A 24,738-nucleotide genomic window follows, 5' to 3' on the forward strand; every position below is an offset into this window, starting at 1 on the left:
CAAAAAAAACACCAGACAACCTGGTCATAAACGTTAGGCAATACACTCAAACATAGAAAAATAAACTGACATCATAGCAAAATATAAAGTAGGCAAAGTGGTAAAAGGATCAGGTATAATACCGGGATATAGCAAAAGCGGAGGTCCAGACATTAGAGATCCGTGAGGCACGGCCCATCAATGGTCAAGCAAGAGTAGTACAATCAGTGCTGGGAGAGGGTTAGCGGACTACCCAACCATCTACCCCAAATTTTGTGGAAGGTTTTTTTCCGTTTCCGGAGTTCAAAAGTAAGTTTATACAGTGGAATAGCGTCATTAATCAGTTTTAACCAGAGGGATTTCAGAGAGGTCTGTGTGCCTTTCCAGGACAGTAAAATAGCTTTTTTAACATAGAAGAAGAGTATACGGAGCAGTCTCTTGGCATGTGATGATAGGTGTAATTCGCCAAAAATGCCTAATAGGCAGTTCTTGGGGTGGATTATGTTTGGGAGGCCTAGCGCTGATGAGATGAAAGCACCCATCAAGCAGCTGATTAACCAGTCATTCAGGGAAGGCATAGTGCCCACCCTGTTGAAACGAGGTATAATCAAACTCATCTTAAAGAAACCCACCCTTGACCCCAAAGACCCTGAACATCGTCGTCCCATAACAGGCCTGAACGTCTTCTCCTAGGTAATGGAGAAAGGTGGTACAACAGCTGCAACAGCATTTAGACACCCATAATTTGCTCGATCCTTATCAATCGGGTTTCCGTCCAGGGTACGGGACGGAAACAGCATTGCTCAAAATATGGGATGATGCTCTTGAGGCCGCAGACGAAGGAGAACCTTGTCTTCTAGTACTGTTGGACCTTAGCGCAGCTTTTGATACGGTAGACGACAAACTATTGCTGACTCGGCTAGCTGAAGTAGCCAAAGTCGCAGAGGACTTTTCCAGAGCCTCTCCAAGCCTATGGAACTCCTTACCCCAAACTATCCGTCTATCTCCTTCTCTATTAGCTTTTAGAGGATCCCTGAAAACCCTCCTCTTCAGAGAAGCCTATCCTACCCACATCTAACAACTGTATTTTAATTTTGTCCATCTGATCACCCCCCACATCTACTACCCTCTGTTCCACTTGACCCTCCCTTCTAGATTGTAAGCTCTAACGAGCAGGGCCCTCTGATCCTTCCTGTATTGAATTGTATTGTAACTATAATGTCTTCCCTGATGTTGTAAAGCGCTGCGTAAACTGTTGGTGCTATATAAATCCTGTATAATAATAATAATAATAATAATAATAATAACACATTTGTTGTCGGACAATTTGAGAGCATGCACAGCAAACATTTGTTGTCGGAAATTCCGACAACTGTCCGATGGAGCATACAGACGGTCAGATTATCCGACAATACACTTCCATCGGACAATTGTTGTTGAAATATCCGATCGTGTGTATACGGGCCATGAAGGTATAGGAATGCACCCAGCGAGAGCACAAGAGGAATCTTTTTGGGTGTGGAGCATTGCATTATTTTCATTTTGGTGCTTTTGCAGTGATGCTATTTTTTGGCTGTGCAACAAATTGCATCGCAAAACATGAAATGCGTGGCACAACTCGCGTTACCTGTGTTGTGTCGCACGTTCAGAAAATGCGAGGTGTGAACGGAGCCTGACTAATTTTTGATTTTAAAGGGAATCAAACAATCCTCTGATTGGTGGAATCGTTTGATTGGCGCTGATGCTGAGGAGTGATGCCAAGTGTGGTTTGGACAGTTTATTGATGTATTTCTTTGCACAGGGTGATTTGTGATGGTTGTTGGCACATTTATGTTATATGTATAGGAGTATTTCTGTAATCGCTATGAACAGAAGGAGCTTTTTCTATATTTGATAAGAGCAATACAAGTGTATAATTGTGATGCATTGGTTTCCCGACCCCTTCTGCCCAGTAGGGACTTTCTATGTGCACACATGACTTTAATGCTAAGCGATGCATAGAGCAGCCTCAGCCGTCGAGGAGGAGCGATGAGCAGGCACGTCTACAGGGATCCGGGGATGCCAGGCTCCATCTAAGCTGGGCAGTGTTGTCGCTGTGATTTGTCCTGTCCTGTCCTGCCTCTCCGGGTGCTGGGATGCCAGACCCCGGCTTAATGATGTTATCTCCCCAGGAGGCCGCCAAGATCTACCACGCCAATTATATCCGAAATTCCAGGGCCATAGGGGTGCTGTGGGCAATCTTCACCATATGCTTCGCCATCGTCAACATTGTATGTTTCATCCAACCTTACTGGATAGGGGACGGGGTGGACACCCCCCAGGCGGGCTACTTCGGACTCTTCCATTATTGTATTGGCAGCGGCTTCTCCAAAGAGCTCACCTGTACCGGCAGCTTCACCGATTTCTCCTCCATCCCCTCCGGAGCCTTCAAAGCCGCCTCGTTCTTCATTGGCCTGTCCATGACACTCATCATCTCCTGCATCGTGTCCTTCGTTCTCTTCTTCTTCTGTAACACGGCCACTGTGTACAAGATCTGTGCCTGGATGCAGCTCTCCTCCGGTGAGTCCATCAGCCCTGCCATCACCAGCATTGCCAGTTTGCCATTATCAGCCCTGCCATCACCAGCATTGCCAATTTGCTATTATCAGCCCTGCCATCATTAGCCCTGCCATCACCAGCCCTGCCATCACCAGCCCTTCCATCATCACCACCGCTGCCATCATCAGCACCATACCAATGGACAGCTCCTAACTCTACACTGAGGTCTACATGTCCTCTGATAGGCCAGACAGTGACAGCTCCTGACATCACACTGGGGTCTTCATGTCCTCTGATAGGCCAGACAGTGACAGATCCTGACATCACACTGGGGTCTACATGTCCTCTGATAGGCCAGACATTGACAGCTCCTTAATCCACAGTGGGGTCTACATGTCCTCTGATCGGCCAGATAGTGACAACTCCTGACTCTACACTGGGGTCTGCATGTCCTCTGATAGGCCAGACAGTGACAACTCCTGACATCACACTGGGGTCTACATGTCCTCTGATAGGCCAGACAGTGACAACTCCTGACATCACACTGGGGTCTACATGTCCTCTGATAGGCCAGACAGTGACAACTCCTGACATCACACTGGGGTCTACATGTCCTCTGACAGGCCAGACATTGACAACTCCTTAATCCACACTGGGGTCTACATGTCCTCTGATAGGCCAGACATTGACAACGCCTGACTACACTGGGGGTCTACATGTCCTCTGATAGGCCAGACATTGACAACTCCTTAATCCACACTGGGGTCTACATGTCCTCTGATAGGCCAGACATTGACAACGCCTGACTACACTGGGGGTCTACATGTCCTCTGATAGGCCAGACATTGACAACTCCTGACTACACTGGGGGTCTACATGTCCTCTGATAGGCTAGACAGTAACAGCTCCTGACATCACACTGGGGGTCTACATGTCCTCTGATAGGCCAGACAGTGACAACTCCTGACATCACACTGAGGTCTACATGTCCTCTGACAGGCCAGACATTGACAGTTCCTTAATCCACACTGAGGTCTACATGTCCTCTGATAGGCCAGACACTGACAGCTCCAGACATCACACTGAGGGTCTACATGTCCTCTCATAGGCCATAGATTAACAGCTCCAGACACTACATATCCTCTGATAGGCTAGACAGTGACAGCTCCTGACTCTACACAGGGGTCTACATGTCCTCTCATAGGCCAGACAGTGATAGCTTCTGACTCCACACTGGGGGTTTACATGTCCTCTCATAGGCCACACATTGACAGCTCTGGGATTTACATGTCTTCTGATAGGCCAGACACTGACAGCTCCTGACTTTACACTGGGGGTCTACATGTCCTCTGATTGGCCAGACACTGACAGCTCCTGACTGTACAATGGGGGTCTACATGTCCCCTCATAAGCCAGACAGTGACAGCTCCTGACTCGACACTGGGGGTCTACATGTTCTCTCATAGACCAGACAGTGACAGCTTTTGACTCTACACGTCCTCTGATATGCCAGACAGTGACAGCGCCTGACTCTACACTGGGGTCTACATGTCCTCTCATAGGCCAGCTATTGACAGCTCCTTACGCCACACTGGGGGTCCACATGTCCTCTGATAGGCCAGACAGTGACAGTTACTGACTTTACACTGGTGGTCTACATGTACTCTTATAGGCCACACATTTACAGCTCCTGACACCACACTGGCGTTGTTTACATGTCCTCTCATAGGCCACACGTTGACAGCTCTGGGGTCTACATGTCCTCTGATAGGCCAGACAGTGACAACTCCTGACATCACACTGGGGTCTACATGTCCTCTGATAGGCCAGACAGTGACAACTCCTGACATCACACTGGGGTCTGCATGTCCTCTGATAGGCCAGACAGTGACAACTCCTGACATCACACTGGGGTCTACATGTCCTCTGACAGGCCAGACATCGACAACTCCTTAATCCACACTGGGGTCTACATGTCCTCTGATAGGCCAGACATTGACAACGCCTGACTACACTGGGGGTCTACATGTCCTCTGATAGGCCAGACATTGACAACTCCTTAATCCACACTGGGGTCTACATGTCCTCTGATAGGCCAGACATTGTCAACGCCTGACTACACTGGGGGTCTACATGTCCTCTGATAGGCCAGACATTGACAACTCCTGACTACACTGGGGGTCTACATGTCCTCTGATAGGCTAGACAGTAACAGCTCCTGACATCACACTGGGGGTCTACATGTCCTCTGATAGGCCAGACAGTGACAACTCCTGACATCACACTGGGGTCTACATGTCCTCTGACAGGCCAGACATTGACAGTTCCTTAATCCACACTGAGGTCTACATGTCCTCTGATAGGCCAGACACTGACAGCTCCAGACATCACACTGAGGGTCTACATGTCCTCTCATAGGCCATAGATTAACAGCTCCAGACACTACATATCCTCTGATAGGCTAGACAGTGACAGCTCCTGACTCTACACAGGGGTCTACATGTCCTCTCATAGGCCAGACAGTGATAGCTTCTGACTCCACACTGGGGGTCTACATGTCCTCTCATAGGCCAGACAGTGATAGCTTCTGACTCCACACTGGGGGTTTACATGTCCTCTCATAGGCCACACATTGACAGCTCTGGGATTTACATGTCTTCTGATAGGCCAGACACTGACAGCTCCTGACTTTACACTGGGGGTCTACATGTCCTCTGATTGGCCAGACACTGACAGCTCCTGACTGTACAATGGGGGTCTACATGTCCCCTCATAAGCCAGACAGTGACAGCTCCTGACTCGACACTGGGGGTCTACATGTTCTCTCATAGACCAGACAGTGACAGCTTTTGACTCTACACGTCCTCTGATATGCCAGACAGTGACAGCGCCTGACTCTACACTGGGGTCTACATGTCCTCTCATAGGCCAGCTATTGACAGCTCCTTACGCCACACTGGGGGTCCACATGTCCTCTGATAGGCCAGACAGTGACAGTTACTGACTTTACACTGGTGGTCTACATGTACTCTTATAGGCCACACATTTACAGCTCCTGACACCACACTGGCGTTGTTTACATGTCCTCTCATAGGCCACACGTTGACAGCTCTGGGGTCTACACATCCTCTCATAGGCCAGACACTGACAGCTCCTGACTCTACACTAGGATCTACATTTCCTCTGATAGGCCAGACACTGACAGCTCCTGACATCACACTGGGGTCTACATGTCCTTTGACAGGCCAGACAGTGACAACTTCTGATCTACACTGGGGTGTACATGTCCTCTGATAGGCCAGACAGTGACAACTCCTGACTCTACACTGGGGTGTACATGTCCTCGCTTAGGCCAGACGACATTGACCGCTCTTGACTCCACACTGGGGTCTACATGTCCTCTCATAGGCCAGACATTTAAAGCTCTTGACTACACATTGGGGGTCTACATGTCCCCCCGATAGGCCACACATTGACAGCTTCTGACACTGCACTGGGGGTCTACATGTTCTATGATAGGCCACATGTTGACAGCTCCTGACAGACATTGACAACTGCTGATACTGCACTGGGGGTCTATATGTCTTGTGATAGGCCACATATTGACAGCTCCTGACACCACACTGGGGGGTCTACAAGACTTCTGATAGGCCAGACATTGACAGCTCCTGACTTCACAATGGGGGTCTACATGTCCTCTGATAGGCCATACATTGACAGCTCCTGACTCCACACTGGGGGTCTACATGTCCTCTGATAGGCCAGACATTGACAGCTCCTCACTCTGCACTGGGGATCTACATGTCCTCTGATAGGCCACACATTGACAGCTCCTGACTCTGCACTGGGGGTCTACATGTCCTCTGATAGGCCACACATTGACAGCTCCTGACTCTACACTGGGCTCTACATGTCCTCTCATAGGCCAGACATTGACAGCTCCTGACGCCACACTGGGGGATCCACATGTCCTCTAAAAGGCCAGAAAGTGACAGTTTCTGACTTTACACTGGGGTCTACATGTTTAGTTCACTACATGTTAGTTCACTACCATGCATATGCACGAGAGTCACAGCCGCGGCACAGCTCTATCTTTGAACGCCATGCCATCCATTGAAAGTGGAGTGACGCCATCGGCGGCCAGTTATTGAAATATCACCTAAATGGTGCACATTTAGGAGATTTTAATTTTACATACAGGTAAGCTTTATTATTAACTACCACTTTAAACCAAGTATGGCTTTTTTGCATAGTTGCATCGGTCAATCTTGGACGAAGGTCGAAGGTAACATCACAATCTTCACCTAATCAAATCAGAGAGTGTATTGTATTCATGAAAAAAATTGCAGGTCATTCTGTCAATGGCACAGGACTTTAACCACTTGCTTAATGGGCACATATGCCCCCTTCCTGCCCAGGCAAAATTTCAGCTTTCGGCACTGTGACGCTTTGAATAACAATTGCGCGGTCGTGCAACTTGGTTCCCAAACAAAATTTACGTCCTTTTTTCCCCACAAATAGAGCTTTCTTTTGGTGGTAGTTGATCACCTGTGCGGTTTTTATTTTTTGCGCTATAAACAAAAATAGAGCGACAATTTTGAAAAAAAAAAAATATATGTTTTACTTTTTGCTATAATAAATATCCCATTTAAAAAAAATGGTAAAAAAATCGCAATAAGCGTATAGTAATTGGTTTGCGCAAACTTTATAACGCCTACAAAATAGGGGATAGAATTATTACTTTTTTTTAAATTATTTTTTATTTTTACCAGTAATGGCGGTGATCTGCGATTTTTGCCACGACTGCGATATTATGGCGGACACATCGCACACTTTTGACACATTTTTGGGACCATTCCCCTTTTTTTTACAGCAAACAGTGCTATAAATATGCACTGATTACTGTATAAATGTGACTGTCAGGGAAGGGGTTAACACTAGGGGGCGGGGAAGGGGTTCAATGTGTACTCTGGGAGTGATTCTTACTGTGGGGGGAGGATACTGACTGGGGGAGGTGACCGATGGTTGTCCCTATGTACAAGGGACACACCATCTGTCTCCTCTCCCTAACAGGACGTGGATCTCTGTGTTTACACACAGAGATCCACGTCCCTGGCTCTGTGACTGCCGATCGCTGGTGCTTGGCGGACATCGTGGCCACCAGGCACGCGCATCGGCACCTGTGTGACGCAGTGGCGCTCGACTGGAGGCCGTATATAGACGGCCTCCCGGCAGATTAGAACCACCTTGCGGCCATAAATAGACAGCCGCCGGGTGGCTAGTGGTTAAAGATAGCAGCTAACACTTTAGTAGCAATGACTACTACAGTGATTTATAGCTTCCATAGAGATCCCAAAGGTATGACACATACATACATATGTGGGGTTTGCAGGCAGTACGGCCGCGCTGCCCCATTGATTTCAATGGGCAGGGGCGCTATAGGAGAGGTATTTTCACCGCTCCTACCGCGCCCCAAAGATTCGGCTGGCAGGACTTTTTTTACCGTCCTGCCAGTGCAACGCTCCAGTGTGAAAGCCCTCGGGCTTTCACACTGAATAGAAAGGAGCGGCTCTTTCAGGGCGCTGTACAAGCACTATTTTTAGCGCAATAGCACCTGCAAAGCGCCTCAGTGTGAAAGCAGCCTAACACCTGTAGTGGGGTATAGTATGAATAGTAATGATAACAAATACTTTGAGCCCCCATTCACACCTGAGCATTTTGAAGTGCGTTTTTCTATGCCTGGCTGCCCTGTGCCTGTTTACAATTTAATGCTCAGTAGCTTGTAGCGCGACACTCCAAGCTCAAAGAAGAACTCCCGCCTCAGGTGTGAATACAGGCTAAAAGTTCGTAATTAGGCATTTATGGCAACAATAAGGCTTTTTTGGAACTTCGAAACAATGTAATAGATTTTTCCAGGTCTTGGTACATAAATAGTTAAATTAGTATCAAAGGTTGCAAGTTTAAACTAGTACATTGACATGAACCAGGGAATCATTACCCAGTACATTTTTAGACCATATTTGTTCCCAAGCACATACATTTTTAAATCTGCAATGCTGCTGGCTCCAGGTTCTGAAGTGAAGATTCTTTGAACATCTTTTTGGGGAGTGCACGCCCAGAGAACCAGGTCACAGAGGAGGACAGCATGGTCTTTGAAAGCTGTCTGGAGAAAGAAGTAGGATGGAGTAGGGGAGTGGTCTGCTATGGGGCTTTGTGTTTGTGTTGAGGGACACACTGTAGTAGCACACAGTGCACATTCAGCTCTAGTCCCAACCAGGAACACACACACAAGGGTGGCCCCATAGGACCCTGCAAAGATAAGGTGGCCCCTGCAAAACCAAAAAGCAGGGACAATGCTCAGACCACCAGCTGATTCTGCAGTAAACTAAAACCTCGAGGGCCTTTTCACATGATATGCGTTGGACCCGCACATAGACAGGACAACCTGCCTTAAGTCTTATTAGTACATTTCAAACTACCTTAGTGTCTGCTAACAAAAATTAGAACATGCTGCATTATTACACAGTGCGGCGAGTTGCAACACACAACCTCGCATTGCAACATGAAATGTCGACACAACACACCACACCTATACAATCACCTCATAAAAAGCATAACAGCCACCTGCTGGTGTGAATAGATGCTTAAAGCGTAATTAAATACAAAACCAAAAATTCTAAATATTGCAGCTTATTAGTCTTTAGTCTTTAGTGGTAGCTGATTTTTTTGTTCCTGTCTTTTTCTGTTTTATTTTCACCTGGCGACCCTGCCACACAATTCCCATCCTAGGGTGACAACACTCATATATGCCACTGTATCTTCACAGGAGAAGTGTTTTGCTACCCTAGACTGCTTACCTGGTGTAGACTATAAACTAAGGTGACCAGATTTTTTAAATGAAATCCGGGGACATATTTTTTCTTTACTAGTATTGGCGGCAATCAGCGACTCTCTGCCTGCCGCCTCACAGCCTCTCAAGTCTTACTCTTCGGGCCCCGGCTACTACTGGATGGGGAGCGGAGGAAGGTCACTCCACCAGGGAAGGCAAGGAGATAGGCAGGTAGGTGGCCAGGATTTGAGCCAAGGCAGAAGAACATGCGAGAGAAGCTGAATGGGCATGCGCCCGAAACTGAAGAAATATTCCCTCCGCTCCGACCAGCACATGATCATCAGAAAGGGGCACAGATAATGGGAAAAATACAACCCCCCTATGCTAGTAGGAGCGGGGGGTGTAATTCGATTTTTTTTTTTTTTTAATTCTGCACTGACTGTCTTTGAAATTGCCCCTGCCCCCTATTAAATCCAATCTGGGGACAAAACCAGGGACAGACTTGGTCCGGGGACAGTGTCCTCAATCAGGGGACTGTCCCCTGAAACTGGGGATGTCTGGTCCCTCTACTATAAACGCCACATAGGGAGAAATTGACACGCACTTCATATTTATATAGTAAAGCCATACACACTATCAGTTTTCCTGCAGGTTTTTCTCTTCGGGTTTACCAAAACCATGTAGTGCAAGGGCCTGCCTGATTGCATACAAATTGAAACTCTAAGACCCCTTTCACACTGAGGAGTTTTTCAGGCGTTCCAGCGCTAAAAATAGCGCTGCTATACCACCTGAAAAACTCCTGCTCAGCCTTCTCAATGTAAAAGCCCGAGGGCTTTGACACTGAGGCGATGCGCTGGCAGGAGAGAAAAAAAATCTCCTGCAAGCAGCATCTTTGGAGCGTTGAGAGGAGCGGTATGTATACCGCTCCTTTACCGCTCCTTCCCATTTAAAACAATGGCAAAACTGCAGAAATACCGCCCCCAATGCGCCTCTGCAGAGGCGCATTGCGGGCGGTATTAACCCTTTATCGGCCGCTAGCGGGGGTTAAAACCGCACCGCTAGCGGGCGAATCCCACGGCAAATCTGACGGTATAGCGCCGCTATTTTGAGCAGCGCTATACCACCACCGCGCCTCCCACCCCAGTGTGAAAGGGGCCTTAAAGGGGTTGTAAAGGTTCGTCTTTTATTCTCTAAATATGTTCCTTTAAGCTAGTGCATAGTTGGTTCATTCGATTTCCCTTCTAAATGTTTTTTTTCTTTATTTGAATTTCTCACTTCCTATTTCTCCTCAGTAAGCTTTCCACAATCATCCGAGCGGTGGAAAGTCATTTAGAACAGCTTACTGAACACCTTACTGAGGAGGATCAGGAAGTGATAAATTCAGACAAAGAAAACAAAGAAAAATTTTTTTAGAAGGGAAATTGAAGGAAAAGGTAAGTGAACCAACAATGCACTAGCTTAAAGGAACCTATTTAGAGAATAAAAAACGAACCTTTTACAACCCCTTTAAGGTTTGACCTCATATTAGATGGTTTTGGTAAACCCGAAGAGGAAAACCTGCAAGAAAACTGATAGGCCCGGATTTAGATAGGAGATACGACGGCGTATCTCCAGATACGCTGTCCTATCTCTGAGTGCCGGCCGTCGTATCTATGCGCCTGATTCAGAGAATCAGTTACGCATTGATTTCCCTAAGATCCGACCGGCGTAAGTGTCTTACACCGTCGTATCTTAGGCTGCATATTTACACTGGCCGCTAGGTGGCGCTTCCGTATAGTTACGCAAGGAATATGCTAATTAGGTATTTACGCCGATTCAGAAACGTACGTCCCGCCGACGCATTTTTTTACGTTGTTTACGTTAGGCTTTTTTCGGCGTATAGTTACCCCTGCTATATGAGGCGTAGCTAATGTTAAAGGGTCACTAAAGGAAATTTTTTTTTTAGCTAAATAGCTTCCTTTACCTTACTGCAGTACTGGTTTCAAGTCCTCGTTGCTCGTTTTTGCTTTGAAGTAGCTGTAATTCTGCTGTGATCTCCACACTTCCTGGTTGCCTGTTTCCTTATAACCATGGTACTGGGAGATTTTCACGGTGGTCTAAGCTATCATTACTGTGTGTCTAAAACTCCTCAGAACCAATCAGATTAATTTTAAAAACAAAACACTGCCCTGGATTTGTTGTTTTTGTTCTGTGAGTCTTCCCGACTCACCTCTCACCCGGAACTTCATGTATGTACCTTTAAAACCGAACGTGAAACTAGAGGCACATTATATGATAGATTAAATTCAATTTTTAATCATTTTTATAAGGAATCAGTTAACTTGTATGTCTCTATACCCTGTAAAAAGTCATTTCAGCAAAAAAATTTTTTTCCTTTAGTGACCCTTTAAGTATGGATGTCGTTCCCACGCCGAGTTTTGAAAATTTTACGTCGTTTGCGTAAGTCATTCGCGAATAGGGCTGGACGTCATTTACGTTCACATCGAATCCAATACGTCCTTGCGGCGTACTTTGGAGCAATGCACACTGGGAAATTTCACGGACGGCGCATGCGCCGTTCACAAAAAACGTAAAAAACGCGGGGTCATCTTAAATTTAGATAAAACACGCCCACAACATCCCCATTTGAATTAGGCAGGCTTACGCCGCCACACATACGTTACGCCGCCGTAACTAAGGGCACAAGTTCTTTCTGCATATGGAACTTGCGCCCAAAGTTACAGCGGCGTAACGTATGTGAGATACGTTACGCCCGCAGATAGATAGACGAATCTATCTGAATCCGGGCCATAGTGTGTATGGGGCTTAAGACTAATTTATTCATTGCTTTACATATTGTACATTAACGTGTGTCCCTGCCTTAAGGAGTTTGCAATCTAAGGTCCCTGTCTCACATGCATACATACACCCACTAGGGCCAATTTAGACAGGAGCCAATTAATCTACCAGCATGTTTTTGGAGTATTGCCTCGTACACATGACCGGTTTTCCAGGCAGCAAAACTGCCACGAGAGCTTTTGGCCGGGAAAAAAGAAAACATGCCGTGCCGTGTGTATGCTCCATCGCAGTTTTCCCAACAGGAAAACAGCAGGGAAAAAAAAAGAACATGTTTTCTTTTTTCCCGGTCGTGTTACTTCTTTTCCGAGGAGAAAAAACGTGCATGCTCAGAATCAAGAATGAGATGGGAGCGCTTGTTCTGGTAAAACTAGTGCTCGTAATCAAGATAGCACATTCGTCATGATGTAACGGACTGAAAAGCAGGAGCACTGAAAAGCGTGAATCGTCTCTCACCAAACTTTTACTAACACGAGGATCAGCAAAAGCAGCCATTTGAATGGATCTTCCCCTTTATAGTCCCGTCATACGTGGTGTACGTCACTGCGCTTTGGACGGGCGGTATTTGGCCTGAACGTGTGTATGCAAGGCAGGCTTGAGTGGAATCCCTTTGGGAAAAACGTTTTTTTTTTCCTGCCGAGAAAAACGGTCGTGTGTACAGGGCATATGGGAGGAAACCAAAATACCCTCAGGAAACTCACACAAGCACATGGAGAGCATGCAAACTCCATGCAGGTAGTGTCATGACCACTATTCAAACGGAGGACTACTGCAGGGCAGACGTGTTGGAAGGATGGATACTGCTGTTGTTGACATGAAGTGATTTTTTTTTTAGAGGGACATATGCAATTCCCAGTGCACTTCATACCACGAATGTGTTGGGAAACGTAAACTTATTCCATTGTCTATCTCCAGGGTCTCACTGGTTCCTCCTGCCAACCTCCAAGTCTCTGTAGAAAGCGGAAATGAGGTTAGCAAAAGGAACCAGAGAGGGCTGTGGAGGACACAAGATATTGTCAGTCACAAAATGTTGTTTTTCCAGTGGACTTCAGGTGCAAATTTTTAGCAATTGAGCGCTAAAGGGTAGTACTGGTAATATGTAAATATTACGTTTCTTTTTTACAGGTACTTGCTTGATTAATGCTTTTTTGGCCTAATTTACACTTGTGGTTGGGGACAGTAAAAACTGCATAGGCAGTCATACTGGGGTGTACACAAACCCAAGTAGCCCCCCACCCCCCTTCACACTTGGTGGGCAGTACAAGCGAATGGGACTGTTGAGCAGTGGTAAGGACTTTTAGGGGTTAAAACAGGCATGGGACAGAACGCCTCCTCACACCCTGTCATAACCGTCTGAAGAGCAATATATAGCAGAGGGCCACTACAAGTGTAAAGGAGCCCTAAATTATATGAATGGGTTGCTTTAACTAATTGCAGGATAAATTATGATTTTTTTAATCTGCTGAACAAAATGATGACGTTCCACAATGACATGACCAAATGTTATTCCAATTTAAATTATGGTATGTGACTTTGTGTTACCGTATATAATTGTTAAACCAAGATTAGAACATGTATTTAACCTGCCTTGAGAGAAATATGGGGAGTTGTTGGATGTTGTGCTAAAATGCTGCCATCAATACTTTATAAATCAATGACTTGGAAAAAGTATGAAATCAGAAAGGCCAGAGAAAAGTCAAAAGTTTATCTGAATTCTTGTTCTGGATCAGTGATTGAAATTTTTGAAGAGAGTTGGCGTGGCAGCCAGGTAGTTTTCATGTTCCTCTCATGACAGGTTTCCTCAGAAACCTCATGCCTCGTACACACGACCAGTTTTCCTGTCAGGAAAAAAAACAAAGTTTTTCCAGACGTGATTTCTCTCCAGCCTGTCTTGCATACAGACGTTCATGCCAAATCCCGCCCGACCAAAGCGCGGTGACGTACAACACGTACAACGGGACTATAAAGGGGAAGTTTCATTCAAATGGTGCCACCCTTTGGGCTGCTTTTGCTGATCCTCGTGTTAGTAAAAGTTTGGTGAGAGACAACTCGCGCTTTTCAGTCTTCGTGCCTTTCAGTCCGTTACAGCATGGCGAATGTGCTATCTCCTTTACGAACGATAGTTTTACCAGAAAGAGCGCTCCTGTCTCATACTTAATTCTGAGCATGCGCTTTTTTTTACCCCTCGGAAAAGCATACACACGAGTGGTTTTCGCAATGGGACTGCCGGGAATCATGACGGGAAAAAAGAGAGCTGGTTCTAATTTTTTTGCGGGCAGTTTTGGAGCTATGGAGCATACACGGCCGGTTTTCCCGACAAATATGGCAGTTTTCCCTTTGGGAAAACCGGTCCTGTGTACAAGGCATCAGACTCATTCATACAACAAGGTGCATCATAACAATCGTTATAATGCAGGCTAAATTAGCACATAGAAAACTCTCCGAGGCTGCATTCTCACCTGGGCATTTTGAATCATGGGCAGAATCGCCACAATTCTGCCTGCGATTTAAAAATGCTCTGCTAACATGACAAATCACACAATGCAAATTTCAGATGCTGTTAATTTTAATGGCACCTAAAAATGCAGTGCAGTTCTGCCGCAACTGTCATGTGATAAATTGCGCTGTAGTCACCGCAAACCGGATCGCATGAAGCTTGTTGCCTCAAAAAAGCTCCTGATTCTTTTTTTGTGCATCAAGCTGCACGTGACGCGGTTTGCTGTGACTGCAGCATGATTTATTGCGTGACAATTAAGGCAGAGCCGCACTGCATTTTTAGTTGCCATTAAAATGAATGGCATCTGAAATTCGTGTTGTGCGATTTGTCATTTTAGCAGAGCCCGTGAAATTGCGGGCAGAATTGCATACGATTTAAAATGCCCAAGTGTAAATGCAGCATGACTGTGTGTGTTGTGGTGCATTGTCCCACATTGTTAGTTGTGCCACAATTCACATATACATACTTGTGCTGAGGATCCCAAATCTCTCAAAGATGCTCCTACACCAGCCACAGAATCACACTGCTGGTTCACTCTTATGCCCCATACAGACGGTCGTTTTTTGTGATGAAAAAAAATGACGTTTTTGAAAACGTCATTTAAAATGATAGTGTGTGGGGAAAATGTCGTTTTATGTCTTCAGAAAAACGACCAAAAAAAAATTCGAACATGCTCGAATTTTTTGTGTCGTTTTTCAAAATGTCATTTTTTGTGTCAATGAAAATGATAGTGTGTGGGCAAAACGACGTTTTTGAACCCGCACATGCCCAGAAGCAAGTTTTGAGACGGGAGGTAAAACTACCATTCATAATGGAGTAAGCACATTCATCACGCTTTAACAGACAAAAAAGCACGAATCATCTTTTACTAACAAGTAACCAGCTAAAAGCAGCCTCAAGGCGAATAGAACTTCCCCTTTAGAGTGCCGTCACTTTGTTCATCATTTTTCAAAATGATGGTGTGTATGCTCCATCGTTTTTGAAAATGAAGTTTCAAAAATGTCGTTTTTTTTCATCACTTCAAACGTCATTTTTTTTCATCACATAAAGTGATGGTGTGTACGCGGCATTAGGCCTCCTTCACACGGGCATAATTAAGCATACACCAGTGTGAGGGTTATGCTTTGCCTGCATTTGTTATACAGGTGTTCCGCGCTCTTGCGGTCCTATTCATGTAAAATGGAATGTTGCGGCTATGTCCATAGCCGCTGCTCCCAGTTAACATCCGTGTGGGTGCAGGTGCGCGTCCCCAAATGCAGACAGTGTGAGTTCATGTTGATGTCATTGTAGTCAAACACAGAGATAAAAGGCTGTATTTGACATGTTTTGTCTGCTGTTTAAAACGCACAGTAATAGGACAAGCTGCATCCAAAATATGTAGTGCAACATAAAGCAGGTTAAACGTAGCCTCTGCACGACTTTGTATACTCTGCAATGAAAGTCAATTGGATTTTGCTGGTCTGCGCTTGAGGCACGTTCTAGATCCACGTCAAATGCGGGAAAACACATTCTCAACAAAAGCCTTGACATGCTTTTTTAAAGCAAATCTTCAAAGAAAATGGAAGGTCAGCTTTACTGCCTGTCCCTGATGCCGCGTACACACGATAATTTTTCGGCATGAAAAAAACGTTGTTTTTCAAAAATGTAATTTAAAATGATCGTGTGTGGGCTTCACATCATTTTTCAGGTTCTGAAAAACGACAAAAAAAAATTGAACATGCTGCATTTTTTAAAGTCGTTTTAAACAATGTCGTTTTTCGGGTTGTAAACAATGATCGTGTGTGGGCTAAAACGACGTAAAAAACCTGCGCATGCTCAGAAGCAAGTTATGAGACGGGAGCGCTCGTTCTGGTAAAACTACCGTTCATAATGGAGTAAGCACATTCATCACGCTGTAACAGACAAAAAAGCGCAAATCGTCTTTTACTAACACGGAATCAGCTAAAGCAGCCCAAAGGCGAATGGAACTTCCCCTTTATAGTTCCGTTGTACGTGTTGTACGTCACCGCGCTTTGCTAGATCATTTTTTAAAAACGATGGTGTGTAGGCAACATCGTTTTCATGATGAAGTTGGGAAAACTTTTTTTTTTCGACATGCTAAATAAACAATGTTTTTCTTTTCATGCTGAAAAATGATCGTGTGTACGCGGCATTACACTCCAAACAGAATTAGCTTTAAAGTAAACCCCCTAAACTTTGACAAAAAAGAAGATAAAATAGTTTTTACCACAAACCAAAAATGCTATTTAAAGTGATAAAGTATTTTTTTTCTTTAAAAATCACAAACATGGTATACTTACCTGCTCTGTGTAGTGGTTTTGCACAGAGCAGCCTCTTCTCGGGGTCCCTCGCCGGAGCTCTAGGCCCCTCCCTCCTGTTGAGTGACCCCACAAGCAGCTTGCTATGGGGGCACCCGAGCCCTGGCTCTGTGTGTCCATTCTGTCACAGAGCCGCGGCGCCCCCTCTCTCGTTGGCTAACTAACTTTGATTAACAGCATAAGGAGCCAATGGTGCCGCTGCTGTGTCTCAGCCAATCAGGAGGTAGAATCCCGGGTGACCGAGATACTCGTGCACATTGCTGGATCGAAATGGGGCTCAGGTAAGTATTAGGAGGGCTGAGGGGGGCTGCTGCACACTGAAGATTTTTTAACTTAATACATTCACTTTAATTCACTTTTAATATTCAAAGCAAACTCACCCATCCATACATGTCTCCACGTTTATTTTGTTCAGAGATCAACACACCCCTAGCATTTCTGGCTGTGGCCATCTTGAGTAAGGGCAGATGATTTATGTAGAATTTTTTTTTTTTAAATCAGATCATTTTTATTGATCACAAACACAAAAAACACACATACAATTTTTTCAATGCGCTACAAAAAAACAAGACCAATATAGTTACATAGTTAGTCAGGTTGAAAAAAGACACAAGTCCATCCAGTCCAACCACAAAAAAAATAAACAAACAAAATAAAAAACCCAGTACAATCCCATACACCCAACTCCATACCCACAGTTGATCCAGAGGAAGGCAAAAAAAAAACAGCAGAGCATGATCCAATTTGCTACAGCAGGGGAAAAAAATCCTTCCTGATCCCCCGAGAGGCAACTTTACCTAAAAATCTTAGGCCCAGATTCTCAAAGACTTACGACGGCGTATCTCCAGATACGCCGTCGTAAGTCCGAATGAGCGCCGTCGTATGTATGCGCCTGATTCATAGAATCAGTTACGCATACATTCTGCCAAGATACGAGCGGCGTAAGTCTCCTACATCGTCGTTTCTTGGGTGCATATTTACGCTGGCCGCTAGGTGTCGCTTCCGTTGATTTCCGCGTTGAATATGCAAATGAGCTAGATACGCCGATTCACGAACGTACGTGCGCCCGTCGCCTGTCGCACGTTACGCCGTTTACGTAAGACATACGCCGGCGTAAAGATAAAGCAGGTCTCTAGATGCCGCAGCCCATGCAAAGTATGGACGTCGGAACAAGCGTATCTTTTTACGTCGTTTGCGTAAGTCTTACGTGAATAGGGCTGTGCGTAAGTTGCGTTCACGTCGTAGGCAGTGTTCGACGTATCTTAGGCATTCTATCCGACGCATGCGCACTGGGAGACGTCCATGGACGGCGCATGCGCCGTTCGTTCAAAACTTAATTTACGTGGGGTCATGCTTTATTTACATAAAACACGCCCACCTCTTCACAATTTGAATTAGGCATGCTTACGCCGGCACATTTACGCTACGCCGCCGTAACTTAGGACGGCGGCGTAGCGTAAATACCATACACTACGCCCGCCCACACCTACGCCGCCCTACGTAAATCTAGGCCTTAGTACTCAGTTATATTCTGTACATTTAGGAAAGTAGCCAAGCCTTTCTTAAAGCAATCTACTGAGCTGGCCAGAACCACCTCTGGAGGGAGTCTGTTCCACATTTTCACAGCTCTTACTGTGAAGAAACCTTTCCGTATTTGGAGATGAAATCTCTTTTCCTCGAGACATAAAGAGTGCCCCATTGTCCTCAGTGTTGACCGTAAAGTGAATAACTCAACCCCAAGTTCACTATATGGACCCATTATATATTTGTACATGTGGATCATATCCCCCTAATTCTCCTCTTCTCAAGAGTGAATACATTTAGTTCATCTAATCTTTCCTCATAGCTGAGCTCCTCCATGCCTCTTATCAGTTTGGTTGCCCTTCACTGCACTTTCTCCAGTTCCCCGATATCCTTTTTGAGAACTGGTGCCCAAAATTGGACTGCATATTCCAGATGAGGTCTTACTAATGATTTGTACAGGGGAAAAATTATATCTCTCTCTCTGGAGTCCATACCTCTCTTAATACAAGAAAGGATTTGCTCGCTTTGGAAACCGCAGCTTGGCATTGCATGCCATTATTAAGCTTATGATCAACTAAAACCCCCAGATCCTTCTCCACTACGGATCCCCCCCAGTTGTACTCCCCCTAGCATGTATGATGCATGCATATTCTTAGCCCCCAAGTGCATAACTTTACATTTATCAACATTAAACCTCATCTGCCACTTAGTCGCCCATTAGACAGAGCATTGAGGTTGGCTTGTAAATTGGCAACATCCTGTAAAGACGTTATTCCACTGCATAGCTTGGTGTCATCTACAAAGACAGAAATTTTACTTTTGATCTCAGACCCAATATCATTTATAAAGATATTAAAAAGTAAGGGTCCCAGCACTGAATCTTGGGGTACACCACTGATAACCTTTGACCATTCAGAGTATGAATCATTAACACGACTCTCTGAATTCTGTCTTTCAGCCAGTTTTCTATCCATTTACAAACTGATATATCCAATCCTGTAGACTTTATCTTACACATGAGCCGTGTGTGTATCGAACACTTTTGCAAAATCCAAGTATACCACGTCCACAGCCACGCCTCTGTCCAGGGTTGTACTTACCTCTTTATAAAAGGAAATCAGGTCTGTCTGACAAATTCTGTCTTTCATGAATCCATGCTGTCTGTTGCTTAAATAGTTTTTTCCCAGCAATAGATTGGTGAGGACACATAGATATCAATGCAACGTGATCGTACGATACAACATATAATTTGTTCAATCAACTACATCCAAAGACATTTATACAATGGTACATTGAAGCAATTTTGTACGTAGTTCCCTATGCAGATCATGTGTGTCCTCCGCACGTCACTCTTTCCCCCTCTGCTCCCGACCCTATCAGGGCCATTGAGCAGAACAGGGTGCCAACCTCCCCTAAACAGCGGGGAGCGGCATAAATTAGTTACAAACATTTAACTGTTGGGTAAAACATAAAAAACATTCAGCCTCCGCAGGACCCTGTAACCACATGTTAGCCTCCCCCGGAGAAACTGTATGAGAGCAGTGGTAGTTCCTCTCCTTCTCTCTAACTCAATAGATTACTACCTAATATAACCAATTTGGACAATGTAGTTGCTGGTGTGGATCTGCCACCGAGAATTCTATTGTGGACCAGTCGCAGTGGTGCCAAGCCGGGAATGTCCAGCCAGGGATCCCATATGATCTCAAATTTCCTCAGACTACCTTGGTGTTTGTACGTGAGTTGCTCCCTAATAAGAGAATCATTTACGGATGCAATCCATTCTGTGTGTGTGGGGGCTATTGTAGACAGCCATTTTCTGGCAATAAGCTTCCTAGCCAAGAACAAAACCCTAAGAATGGCAATAAACGTGTGTGGCGTGTATAGTTCATCATCTAGCCAGCCTAATAGACAGAGTTTAGGATCAGTCTTAAGTTTAAGGTTCCATATGCTATTGATTGTGGCTATCACAGCAGCATAGTATCGTTGCAATTTCGGACATTTCCATAGCATATGTACAAGTGTCCCGTTGTCAAAAAGACAATGGGGACAGAGTGGGTCATCTCTTCTGTGCCATTTATGTAGCTTCTCAGGTGTGTGGTATGTACGGTGAATAATGAAAAGTTGGGTAAGCTTCTGAGATGAGGAAAGTGACACTTTAAGAACATTGTCCAATATTGTGTTCCACTCCTAGTCAGAAATATGCCCTATGTCGTCTCCCCAGCCAGCTCTACAATTAAAAGTCATCGCCTTAGAGACATGACAAAGAAGAGAGCTATACAAAGATGAAATTTGTCCTTTCCTGGATGACGATATAGTCAATTGTGTAAGCACCACAGGTCTAGTGAGCTCCCATGTGGAAGTCGTGGCCTGCGGCGCGATAGCGTGCCAAAGTTGTAAATATTGGAAAAACGACGTGTTAGGCAGTTCAAATTCCGCGCGCAAAGGACTGGAAGTCCCGGAGTATGCCTCCACAATATAGTTGTGGGATATAGTTTACTCCGTGCCTTGAACAATTGGAAAAGTTTTGTAATTTGTTGAGTTCTGGATAGTTACGGTTGTTCCAAATACGCAACCAGTTTGTGTACCCCGTGTATTGCAGGTGCTGTTTAGTTTTGTTCCATATCTTATCTATAAATATGAGCGTGGGGTATTGAATCCCGGTACTTAGTTCACCCCGCCTCTATACATTCCACCAGGCTATCCCCAGACAACTGCATACGTACTATGTTTCGAATAGGATCCGAGGTCTCCGGACATAGCCACCCCGTTAAGTGTTGTAGCTGATAAAATAATAAAATGGGTTCGGTATTGCTAGACCCCCCAAGTCCTTTGTCTCCTGTAAGGTTTCCAATTTAATTCTTGGGACCTGTTTCCTCCATATCAGTGCACGATAGATGGTATTGCATCTCTTAAACACATGGATAGGGATCCAGATAGGGGCATTGTGGAGCGCATATAGTATCTGAGGGTTCCAGATCATCTTGATCAAGTTGCAGCGGCCAACAACGGATAGCGGCAACTTGATCCAATTAGTTGTTTTTTCCTGAAATTTCTTAAGAATTGGTTTTATATTCAGCTTAATATTTTGGTCTAGATTAGGATGGACCATAATGCCTAGATACTTGAATTTATCTACTACTTTAATCTGATCAGCAGTCTGCGGTAGGGGTCCCAACAGTGGGTCAAGGGGTAGCAGTGTGGACTTGTCCCAGTTTATTTTAAAACCGGAGAGAGTTCCAAAAGTGTGAATCAGCCCCATGAGACTAATCAGGAAAGCAGACGTGTCGCCCAGAAACAGAAGCGCATCGTCAGCATACAGTGCCAATTTATCCTCGAGTTCTCCTCGTTTGAATCTAATTATGTCTGGGTTCCCCCTTATGGCAGCCGCCAAGGGTTCTATGGTCAGGGAAAAAAGTAGGGGAGATAGGGGACAACCTTGAATAGTTCCCCTGTGTAAATCAAAGGAAGACGAGAGGGTATTATTTATTCTAATGCAGGCTTTTGGTGCTTTATACAATAATTGAATTCAAGAAATGATACTCCCTTTCAAGTTAAACTTTTCTAGTACTCTCCATAATTATTCCCACTCCATACTATCAAATGCCTTAGCGGCATCTAAGGAAAGGATAGCTCTTTGTCCCTGGTTATCAGTGGGGATCTGCATGTTAAGATAAAGGCACGCCGTAAGTTGTTTGCAGTAGACCTGTTTGGTATGAAACGGGACTGGTCCGGGTGTACCAGTCTAGTCACCACCGCCGAGAGTCTCATGGCGATTACCTTAGTATTTAACAGTGAGATAGGGCTATATGAGTCAGGGTTGTCAGGTTCCTTCCCTGGTTTTAATATGACTACCACTACAGCCTAATACATAGATCTTGGCAGGGAATCTGAATCGAGTGCCTCTGTGAGCGTATGGAGTAGCTCCGGTAGGATCACGCCACCAAACATTTTGTACAGTTCAATTGGCCTTTCCGTCATTGCCCGGGGCCTTTGAGTTTGGGAAAGTGGCTAGTGCGACTTGTAATTCCTCAAGGGTGAGAGAAGCGTTTAAGAGTTTCCTATCTGTTTCTTGGAGTTGGGGCAGGGTGATAGAGTCCAGGAAGCGCGTCAAGTCATCTACTGGATTGGACACCTTAGAGGAGTATAAGCCCTGGTAGAAGGAGCAGAACTCCTTCAAAATAGAAGGCGTATCTGTGACAGTCAGTGTTGATGATGTTGTAATGCTGTGTATCACCTGAGGTGGCTGTTGTGATCTGGCTATTATGGCTAGCATGTGACCAGTTTTTTCCCCCTCCTCAAAATACGTCTGGGAGGTGAAACATCTCTTGTTGTCAGCTTGCTGTAAATGTATAGTGCGGTAGAGCTTTTGTGCGTCCGTCCACTGCCTCCCATGGTCGGGCGTGGGAGCCTGCAGATACAACTCCACCGCCCGTTCAGCATCCCTGGCCCACTGCCTGCTCCTAGTTTTAATAGTATTGATTTATTTTATACACATCCCCCTAATGAAGGCTTTTAGCGTGTCCCACGCCACCCCAGGCGCAGCCGATGGTTTGTTAGTGTCAAAAAAATATTGGATTTGCATCCGTATACTCTCCGTGTCAGTAAACAGCTGGAGCCAAAAGAGGTTCATTTTCCAGTGTATAGATAAGTATGTTTTATGGAAATTTAGGGAGAGCTGCACCGGGGAGTGGACGGACAGACCCCTAGCCAGGTATGTTACCACCGGATCACAGGAGAATGTTAGATCATTACCCAAAGCAAGGTCTATACGAGACAGTGTAGAGTGCGACAGTGAGTGACAGGAGAACTGGGCCTAAAGAGGAGATTTACATCTCCAAAGGTCCACCAGTCCCAGCTCAGCCACAAACCTGGCAAGAGGGGTGTACACCCTAGGGCCCTGTGGACAGAATGTTTTATGTATATCAAGGGAGGTGTCCATTGCACTGTTAAAGTCCCCCAGGACATATACTGGGAGCTGAGGGTGTTTAGCCAAGAATCTAGTTAGACATTGTAATACCGTCAGTGTAAAAGGCGGAGGTACATAAACATTAGCAATAACACAGAGCTGTGATTCCCACACCCCCACCAGAAAAATAAACCTGACCTCAGGGTCTATTAGCAAATCCTGTTTAGTGAAGGCAGCGGTTCTGGAAAACAAAATAGTGACACCCCTGGAGTATCTTAGACATAAGAAATAACTGGGTAGTATCGCTAGTAAGTTGGGATTCCTGCAGGCATATAATAGTGGGATTTTGTTGTGAAAAAAAAGTAAATAAGGCAGTCCTTTTTGTGAGGCGTGCAGTCCCCTGACATTCCAGGATAAGATTGTGTCCATCTGCTTACCCATTAAGATGAGAGGGGTGTAATGTCAGGGTTCCCTTCCACTGGGGAACTAGGCCCAACAAAGTGTACCAATGCGCCCATACCCAAAGGTTACCTGTATAATCACCGTAGTCACAAACAAGTTAGTCCAGTAAAGAGACATGCAGAGCGGAACCACATAGCACTGGTACCTGCGGATAGACAGCCCAACCAGAACTGGAAAAAAAAAATACAAAAAAGGTAAAAAAAAAAAAAACAGTCTGCAAAAAACAAACGTAGGCAAAATAGACATAACCTGAGGTAATCCCATCAGCAAACTGCCGTGGGTGCCCCGCAGGGCTATTCAAGGGGTAATAATGAGGGCTGGAACCCTGTGTCTTTAAAGTAAAAGCACAAAGGTTGCTGGTATCAAGTGAAGGGTAGCAAAGGGTGTCATCAGTGTCTCCCTTTAAAGTCCTTTAAAGGGGGTGAGCGGTAGGATTAGCGATATGCAGGGTGTCCGGCATTCTTAATCTGGTGCATGACCTCTGGCAGCTCCACGCAGTTGTCTCTCATGGCGGTCGAGCCAGTTAGCAGCCATGTTTGGGTTTTAAAAAAAATGCACTGAGCTGTCTGTCACCACGCGCAGTTTAGCTGGGTATAGCATAGAGTAGATTAAAGGGATTGCACGCATCCTTTTTTTCACGTCTGTGAATTTGGCTCTTTGTTTTTGGTATATGGATACTTTGGATCCCTGAATTGCAATGTCAGCTTTCTGTCTATCCAGACGGAGTGCAGGAGTTTCATTAGGAATGGTCTATCATGGCCCCCCCCGGTGGCGGTGGTCGGGATGGCACCTGTGAGCCCTTTCCACTGAGAAAAATGGAGCAAGGTTATTCTTTCCAAATGTCTCTGCT

The 24,738-nt window shown here is 45.3% G+C and overlaps 1 protein-coding gene across 2 annotated transcripts in view; it reads left to right on the forward strand.

The window, feature by feature from the left end:
- The first annotated feature begins 1,971 nt into the window (after positions 1-1,971).
- The window catches only part of LHFPL3 (LHFPL tetraspan subfamily member 3), a 75,637-nt gene continuing 52,870 nt past the window's right edge, over positions 1,972-24,738 (forward strand). For both annotated transcript variants that reach the window (XM_040343495.1, XM_040343496.1), the window contains exon 1: positions 1,972-2,538. In XM_040343495.1, coding sequence (XP_040199429.1) covers positions 2,115-2,538 — 424 coding nt within the window. In that variant the 5' untranslated portion in view covers positions 1,972-2,114. The remainder of the gene's footprint in view (positions 2,539-24,738) is intronic.

This window comes from Rana temporaria, chromosome 3 (genome assembly GCF_905171775.1).
Source record: "Rana temporaria chromosome 3, aRanTem1.1, whole genome shotgun sequence".
NCBI lineage: Eukaryota > Metazoa > Chordata > Amphibia > Anura > Ranidae > Rana > Rana temporaria.